The 9,596-nt window shown below is 41.1% G+C and overlaps 1 protein-coding gene across 1 annotated transcript; it reads right to left on the bottom strand.

Moving 5' to 3' along the window:
• Nucleotides 1–3,663: 3,663 nt before the first annotated feature.
• Nucleotides 3,664–7,307, bottom strand: LOC119719839 (E3 ubiquitin-protein ligase TRIM71-like). Its single transcript, XM_038189334.1, has one exon. The coding sequence runs from the start codon at nt 6,014–6,016 to the stop codon at nt 4,796–4,798; it is 1,221 nt and encodes a 406-aa protein (XP_038045262.1). The 5' UTR covers nt 6,017–7,307; the 3' UTR covers nt 3,664–4,795.
• Nucleotides 7,308–9,596: the final 2,289 nt, after the last annotated feature.

Here is a 9,596-nt window from a genome sequence, read left to right as displayed (position 1 = left end):
ATCATACTTTAATTTTCATGCCCTTCTGGATACAGTCCAACCACTACACAAAATACCACGTGACTATAACATTACTGCACATATTTTGGCTTCCTTTTGCTAAATTGTCATTGACGAATTGTTACAAACAATTCTGAGATTGCATTTTGTATATCCTCAATTTTTTTTATCACTGCTATGCGCTATATAGCGCCCTCAATAGTTTGAACTTCTGACAGGCGAGGGTTTCCTCGGCCGGCAGGGTGACCGTTTTAGCCGATTTTCGGCTAACTTTGACAGAATTTTTGTAAAAAAAAGAGTTTGACAGAAAATTTGACAGAATGGATTTTTTTTTGGCAGATTTCTGGCAGAATTCTGCAAAAATGGTTATTTGACAGGAAAACATACATTTAACGGTACATTTGTTTAAAAAAATCTTCAATCCTTTCAAACAAACCCTTGTTACTAAAAGGGACAGGTTGGCTGGTCTATAGGTGCTGAGATTCACTGGGAAACAAACTTCGTCTAGTGGCCGGATCCGCTTTTTGCCCGAAATTTACCGATAATTTCACAACATCTTTACGAGGCTATAGATTGTTTATAATGTAATTTGAACCTCAATTAAGGCAAAAGTACCAATCTGCATGTGATTTTAAGTGTTTATAGTGTATTTCGAGTAATTCTGGGGAATTTGGCAGATTTTTGATAAATCTTGGTTCTTGGTTCTTGGTTGGTTCTTCTCCTAAATACTCCACGTGGGAGTTTATACAGGAGGCCAGAAACCGGGGCAAACCCCTTCCTTCTCTTAGCGATAAGTGTTTACTGGGTTCTTTTACGTGCATTTATACAACACACGGGACCTACGGCTTAACGTCCCATCCGAAGGACGAAGCAATAATGGTTAAGTGCCTTGCTTAAGAGCACAGTGTCCGCCGGCGGGCTCGGCTCCGACCCACGTCACTGTTGCCTCTGAAACACCAGAACGTGAGTCCGGTGTTCTTAACCGCTAGGCCATGGGCCATCACACTCCAAAATCTGACAGATTATTGAAGTGCATTTAGCAGAATTTGGCTCTGACCTTACGGTCACCCTGTCGGCCGGCTGTGTCGGCCGGCGCGGCCTCCTGTTGATTGTTTTGATTTTTCAACCACGATCTGACCATCTGACGATGGAGCCCGCCTTGAAGGATTCTGAAACAAAGGTAGCTAGCCCAAACAAAAAACGATGTACTTTGGTAGTTCCTACGTAGGTAGCCCATGATATAATTTTTTGTGGCTCGAACCACATAATGTGGAGAGGGGAGGAGGAGTTACCCAGCCCTAAATTATTTTTACGAAGTGGCTATCGTTACGGCAGCCGTTGTTTAGCGCCCTCTACGATACTTTTTTGATACGCACGCAGGTATCTAATTATTTGTTTCCCCACGTTTTAGCGAGCAGTGCGACAGCTCAGTCGATAGAGGGTAGGATTTTGCTAATTTGCACCGCGAGGTTGCGGGTTCGCATACACGAGTCCTGTTTATTACGTCACGATTTACTGTGTTTTGTTTGCTGCCCGCAACGACGACTTTTACACAGTTGCACGTTCGGGTCGAAACTGGACCTGAAAAACAGCTCTCAAAAGTACCTTTTGTACTCATTTCATGACAGAAACAATACTTAGTCAGTCGTTTTTATTTCATCACACCTTAGGCTACATATACCCGAAAAATGACGGAAATGTCTTCGAGCATTCCACAACCTCTTTAAATTAAAGTGTGGCATTTTAATGTTAATGGGGTGGTGGCCATTATTCCTTTATAATATTTTACTAGTACTGACTAGTAGTAGTAGAACTGTGCTAGTTGTGAAAATAATAATAGTGTGGCCACTTTAATACTTAAGGAAAGAATGGTTAAAATTACTTACCCCATTATAATCTTTCCTTCCATTTTCTTTCATGTTTTTGGCTCACTTTAGATGAATGAGCTGACAGTTTTGCAGAATGAACTTTCAACACTCAAGAAGGGGCGGGTGAGTAGACAACAAAGCACAATACAACTTTAAAGGACAGTTCACTTTGTTACAATTTCTGTCGTCATACCCAGTGATGTACATGTAAGCTGTGTCGGGTAGTTGTTACGTTTGGGACCCCTCTATTATTTTTTTCGCAGTTGTTATTTCTTTTTTTACAAAAGCTGATCGTTGTGTATGCGTCAGTTGTCAACCGAATGCTTCTGAGACTTTGCTTCTCTTCAAAACATCCTTCAGAGCGATGAATCCAAAATAAAACTTAAATCTGGCTGTTACCAGCTGTTTAGGTGAGTTCAAAACAGAGGGGTCCTAAAAGTACCGTAAATACTTCCCTTTTTTTTGATACTTTTTATCTGTTTTTTGTTTTGGGGGTAGTTTTTTTTAATGCTTACTTTATTCTGATTTTGTTTTTGTTGATTCTGATTTTGTTTTTGTTGTTCATGTTGTTTCAGGATGTTTACCAACAGCAATCAAACAGCAATGTTTACTTCCTAGCCGACAGAAACCAGTGCCAACAGGACTGCCACAGTAGGTCTTATACAGGATACTGTCTGGTATTCAAATTGCCAAGTCCTACTTTCCTCATGAAAAGTAGACAGATCCATGAAGGGCCCCCCCCCCCCCTCCATGGCAACAACACATGCATCTCACCAACACCATGCTGTTGTAGCAGTTGTGCATGCGAGTACACGCATGTCCGATCTTTGTCAATCAACAGTGGCTGTGATTGGTCAAGAATTTATTGTGGCTTTTAGGTTACGTAAACAACAACATATATGCGCTTTTGTTGAACTCACCGCTCCAGCATTTTACTGCCAATGCAATTACATCCCATTATGTTGTGGGCCCAATACGGGCCATTCCCAATACAGTGTGCCATCAAAGAGGTTGCCACGGAGAGTCCATTTTTCAAGTTTACGGTCGACAACTTGAGGAAATTGTTGATAGATCGGGGCATAGCATTCTGTCGCCTCGCCAAAAAGAGTTATCTTGATAAAAAGAAAAGGAAAAATATACTGAAATCATACGCTTACGAACCTACTGACCGGTTAACACAATGCACTGCATAAAATGGACTCTCCGTTGCAACCTCTTGGTCACTTGGTGGCGCACTGTATTGGGAATTTCCCATATTGAACCCATAGCACCCCACACACCCAGATATCTACAAAACGGGGTCTGCTCATAGCTCCGACGCCTCATAGCTCTGACGCCTCACAAGTCCGAAATTTCGACTTCTGAGGCGTTAGACTTATGAGGCGTCAGGCTTATGAGGCATAACATTTATTTATTCTGCCTCATAGGTCCGAGGCCACATAAGTCTGACTTCTCATAGCTCCGACGCCTCATAAGTCCAAAACAGCATTTGTCCATTGTCGGACTAATGAGGCGTTGGACTTATGAGGCAGCCCCTACAAAATTGTCATCAACTGCTACGGGCCAATATGGCATTCACACCTGTGTTTATCTCCGGTTTCTTTTAAATTGGCATGGATTGACAGAATATTTGTATTCCCCCTGGAAGGGATGCCAGTCCATGGCAGGCTACTCCCAGTACCCATTCATACTCGTGGGTGGAGCGTAACACTCCAAGAGTTCTTTGTGAGTGGTAAAAGGACAGGCCTGCAATATTTCAACATGCTTAAAAATGATGAGTTTTTTTGGCCGGTTATATTTAATCAACAAAGCAAAAGCATGAATTTATTGAATGTAATACAACAGTAAAATGAAATAAAATCCTGTTGCATCTTTTCCCAACAGAACACTTAATCTGCTTTGATTTAAGACTTGATTTCAATTTGTTTGTTCTTTTCACAGAGAGTCTTCAAAAGCTGAACAAACAGAAAATATCACCCAAATCTTGAATATCCGGATAGTTCCTCAAAACGGAAAGTACTCGGCAAATTCTACGTGAAAGGTATAATAGTAACAAAAACAATCGATGAGTCTTTTAAATATTTTCCCGCAAAATTAGACATGTTATGCATTATACACTCAGTAAAGTCAGAATGAATGTTGTGGAACTGGAATACTAAGATTTTACATTTACACATAATTTAGTATTTACGGAAAAGAGGTATTTAAAATGTGAATCATTGTAACATAAATATAGCAAGCCACTCGTGGAGTTATTTACACATGTGAGATTAATAAATGTAATCAGAAATACTAGTAGTAAAAGCATGATTCAAAAAATTATTAACAAACTTCTTAATAAATAAGTGATCAATTAATCCAGCCACCAGTGCAGTGTGTATCTTATGATTTTTCTGCCCTAAGCATAATACCCGTATTCACCAACCCCAAACCACCTGTACCACTTGCCACCAAGAAATATTTATACTGAACAAAATAAATGCTAATCCACATAACGTGCAAACACAAATAACTCTTAATTTATGCACAGGAATACCGTCTCCATTACAGTCAGGATTTTTATGCGCTGGACGCCAAATACATACTTACTATATACAAAAATAGAAAAATGTTGGATTATATATGGTACCGCCCTTGCATTTCTGCATTGTTTTAGTTGCAAAATGCCTTTGTGTTGCTGCCTCATTACTCTAAGATCTGCTAAACGTTTTACTAAAATAAGACAGCTGGGCCCAATTTAATGGAGCCACTTGGCAGAAAATAATGCATAGCAAATTTATGTGCTCATCTAATCTCACCCAAGAACCAGTTACAGGCAAAATGCATGCACGACTCTTTGGCTGGTAACATGTATATGTGCTAAGCAAAATGTTCTGTGCTTAGTGGCGCCACAAAGTTGGCCCAGAGCATCCAACATTGCAGCATCGTTACAGTTCGTCAAACTGTTGTTGTGCAGCTGCATCTTCAGCTTGAGATTTCTCGCAGCTCTTACCAAGGAGGGACACCATATGCTCAAAGGCGGCGACGTCAAACTGCAGGTCACCATCGGTCACCGACAAAAAGCTGTCGTCATGCTCAATGTCTGCATCCAGCAAGGTTTTTTCTATGTCCAGCAAGGCCGGCTTCAAGGCAGCGGCTGCTCTGATAACTGAGAGTGGATCGCGCTCTTCTTTTATCTGGTCAGCATAGTCCATACTGCTGCCGATCTTAGCCAGCAGGTCTTGAGCTCGCTCCTTGGAGTACTTGAGGCACTTGGACATCTGCTTGGAGCGATGATCTATGGACCCTATCAGCTCCATCTCTCGTCTGCTTAAGACGTTGTGGCATTCTCGGATGAAAGCCTTGAGCTTTTCCTTTGCCTCGCGGCTCTCGGTGGCAACGCGTTCTTCCTCACAGCGGACTTTGCGAAACACCTCGAATGCAAGTGATTGACGGTTGATGACCACATCCAGGAGACTATCCGTCTCATCCCAGGTCTCCTGAGCCTCCTTGCAGACGTCCCTGACTGAGTGGAGTGGACCAGTGTCATGGAACTCCTTGCAGAGCTTGCAGAGGGCCACTCGGCATGTCCGGCAGTAGAAGTCCAGTCGGCAGAGGTCATGAGTGCCACAGAAATTGGATGTCGTTTTTTTTGTCTGGGAACTCCTACCCTGGATGAAGATGGTGTGATGTCGTAGATCCTTGCTGTCTCGGTGCTGCCAAGTGCAGGTGCTGCAGAGATACCCGCAGGAGACGCACTGATGTAGGACCTTCCTGATCTCGTCCTTACACCGTCCGCATTTCACCCTCTCCTTCAATGCGGCGTCGCCCACATCATCCTTAGGTTTGCAGCTGTTGGCATAGTCCCGGATCTGCTGGGCGTAAAAGTTGTTCTGGATGCCATCTACACCTTGGGCTGGAACTCTCATTGGGCGACAGCACAGTGGACAGTGGAAGTCAGTCTTGCCGTCAATGAGTTGATCCAGACAACCCTTGCACACAGTGTGATGGCACTCTAAGAGCTTAAGCTCCAAATCCTGCCCGGCTCTAGTAGTGTCAATACATACAGGGCACTCCAGTAATGCACGTTTCAGTTCAATCATGTCAAAGACTCTCTTATCACTAGCTGATGCCATAGTGTCAAAGAAAGTTGACAAATCTTTTTGCATGTGCCTTTTAACAGTCAGCACTAAATTACGTGCCGCATTAAAGACTGCAACCTTACTGCATTTACATAAACTTCAGTGATTGCTGTTTGTGTATCATCCCCATACACGTACCGGTAAATGTGCATGAATCAAATTTGATAGCTACATGAGTTCTTATCCAGTTTTGAATCAGGTCTACATGTACATATGTGTACACAGATTGAAGTGTAGTGTTCAGCAGTCAATCAAAACTGAAACTTCTAGCCTGCAGTTTGCGCGCTGCTTATATAACAGATGTAGCCATTGTATGAGGAGGTCATCACGTGCATGTATTGCTTTACTTGGCTATACTTCCTTTTGTGCTGAGCCTCACTGGGAAATAACCCTATTAGTTTTGTAATCTGTATTTACGTCAGAACCCGAACAGAGAACAAAAAGCAACAATAGTCTAAGAGGATTTGTCTGAGCCCCATTGTGCAACAAAAGAAGCGACCCTGACTAAACTGGAGCAGTCTGCATTAGGGGCATTAGAAGTATAAACTTGGTACACTTCCAGGTTTTTGCAGCCCAGTACCATCGTGGGGTATGATCACATGATAGGCATATGCTTGGCATGTGTTGGGGACAAGATGGGCATGTGCACCCAATACGAAAAGGGAACCTTTAAATTATCGCCGATGAATGTGATATCAAGTAGTGTTCTGTATACAGAATCAAGTACATGTATGATTCTAGTTTTGCTAAACTGATTTTGAGCTTTTCTCTGCGGGTGCAGATGAATTGGCAACAACTTTTACATGGGAGTCTTTGAGTCCTATGACTTTAAATTCATACCAATGAATTTCTCCCTTTCTAAATTTGTAGTGTCATTTTTGTTGCTGCTAAAGATTGCGATGGCTTAAGTTTACAGTAGTGCTTGAAAATTTGTCAACCTCTTACTCTGATATTACAAAATACATGTAATAATCAATGAACAAATAAATGCAATGAATTAAGGTATCTTAAATTTGGACCAAAAGTAAGTGTCTCTTTAGTTGCAAATTAATACATCAAATATCAATATGTATTTTTTTTCATATTTGGCTGTACATATTTTCCAAGGTGGAGTGGATATGGTACGCGATATGTTGGTTTTATGAACACTTAGTGAGTACATGAATTAGAATCCCTGGAATTGGTGTGGTAGTCTAGGGACGTGTGATTGATCACAAGTCAGTTACAAGTCTTCAAAAATGAGTCCCAAGTCAACACACAAGCTATTCAAATGAACTGCGACAAAGGCATTCCTTTGTTATTGTTCGTGCCCTGTACTTGCGACTGGACTTGTGATCTACTTGTGACTGGACTTGTGATCTACTTGTGACTGGACTTGTGATGTACTTGTGACTGGCCTTGTGATTTACTTGTGACTGGACTTGTGATCTTCTTGTGACTGGACTTGTGATTTACTTGTGACTGGACTTGTGATCTACTTGTGACTGGACTTGTGATTTACTTGTGACTGGACTTGTGATTTACTTGTGACTGGCCTTGTGATTTACTTGTGACTGGCCTTGTGATTTACTTGTGACTGGACTTGTGGATTGTCTCGTGAATTGAGTTGTGACTGGACATGTAATGCAAATGTGATGCACTTGTGATCCATCATGTACCTTGCCTAAAATGAAAGTAAATTTTATTGTTGAATATTCTTGCCCCTGGAGCAAATTGCATACCAGTGAGTCATCATGACCTTAACTTGACCAGAAGTTGTTTTCAAATTTGTGTAAAAAAAAATAGTCCCAGTGTTTGGTTTGTTGTGAGTCATTGGAGGAAGTAAAATACCTGAGCAAAACATTGCCTTATATGGCAGTGCTGGAGGTGTGTTGGGGTGGGTTGTGGGTGTGTGCGGAATCCATTCATTAGATTGGACCACGGGCGCCCAGTATGCAAATTATGTATGAATAGAGGCACTGAATCATGCAGTGGGGCAGTGTACAATGTACATGTACGATGTACTCTGTACATGTACTACAGTGTCTGCTTGTGTTATTTTTGTAGATGATGAAATTATCCACAAACATTACACAGGACTGCGCTTGTTGTCGAGTTATTTGTACAACTTATTCATACAACATGAAATAGTTTTGAATTTATGATTGTATAAAGAGTTTGTTTATTTCTGTTCAGCATGCATGAATTTTAGCCTGAGAGCGTTTTGAAAAACGAAATCATGTGGGCTCCGTCAAGCACAAGTTTTAATATTCTAACATATTAACTGCTCAATTTCAGTCAAAACTAAAAAATATGTGGAGAGGACAAATCAATCCATTTTACTGTGGCACTGTACGTTATTTAAATCATTGATTAATGTGATGCCAGCAGACTTTTGTGTATGAGGTTGCACCACCATGAGAAATAGACTCGGTTGTAGACTATTGGTCAGTTTGTCACTGAGCTTTATTACTGATCAATGAATATGGTTTGAATTATTTATGGCACTGCCTCGGGAAAAGTTTGTGCAGTGGGATTGGGGGGGGGGATTATCTATACAAATGGTAGTTTTAGGGATTATTATGATTTGTATTAATCCAAACTATGCATTAATACATTAAAAAGAGGATATTTGGAACTCCATTATAAAAGTAATTACAAGTCATGTGTTGGAGCACTGTATTGTCCATGTGTATTCCGACCATTTTGTAACCACGGTATTATCAGTGTTGTCCAAGGGCTTGCAAGAAAGAAATTCAAAAGCATTAGCATACTCTTGTAGGACTCAAACCCATGACCTCCTAGTGCAGACATCTTACCATTCGACCACCGAGCTTGCAGGGATCAGCTCACCAGTCGAGTCTGATGTAGCAGTGGGCTGCAACCAAACTTTTGATAAGATAGAATTTGTGATCTCAAAATTCCGTCTTATGTTAACAAAAATATTCAAACCTCCCATCCTGAATCAAATTTACTGTACGGCAGATGGCATTGTGCCCAAAAGATAACAGCATTTGTCTTATCTACAAAAAAGACTTGGTAAAAACTTAAAATAATATACTGTAATTGTATTTCCATTTCCAAATGTTTGACAGCTTCTGACTGTGCTGATGAGACGGAGTTGGACAACAAGATTGCCACAGCATCAGAAATGGAATATGTTAACACTGCTTAGAGAAGCCTTGTCGACACCCTGATGTACGTGTGAATGACATTACATGTACTATTTTTCTTGGAATAAAAACATACATGTAAAATAATATAACACCAGCTATGTTTAACAACCAGTGGCATATCACAGGAATAAATCAAAGTTTAGAACCTATTGGTTTCCGTACCGCCCCAAAGCGCCCTGCCTGTTACTCCTTATACCGCCCCAATGCCACTGCCTCTCTAATAAAAGGTAGTTATTAAGTTGGGTTAAAATTTGAAACGAAAAATCTTGAAATCTCATCATACATTTCTATCTTGTTTTGGGGGCAAGAATTATTTAGGGCAACCTTACTTTCCCACCCTGACCACAATTGTAAACATTTGTCCAGGAAATGATGAAATACAGGTACCTACTAACCTAGGCTTTTATTGTCTGGTCCAGGTGGGCAGGTGGGAGTCAGTCTGCTGGCAACTC

Source organism: Patiria miniata, unplaced genomic scaffold, assembly GCF_015706575.1.
Source record: "Patiria miniata isolate m_02_andy unplaced genomic scaffold, ASM1570657v1 HiC_scaffold_8, whole genome shotgun sequence".
NCBI classification, from domain to species: domain Eukaryota; kingdom Metazoa; phylum Echinodermata; class Asteroidea; order Valvatida; family Asterinidae; genus Patiria; species Patiria miniata.
The sequence above is the reverse complement of the archived record's forward strand: the minus strand, read 5'-3'. Positions and strand labels throughout refer to the sequence as shown.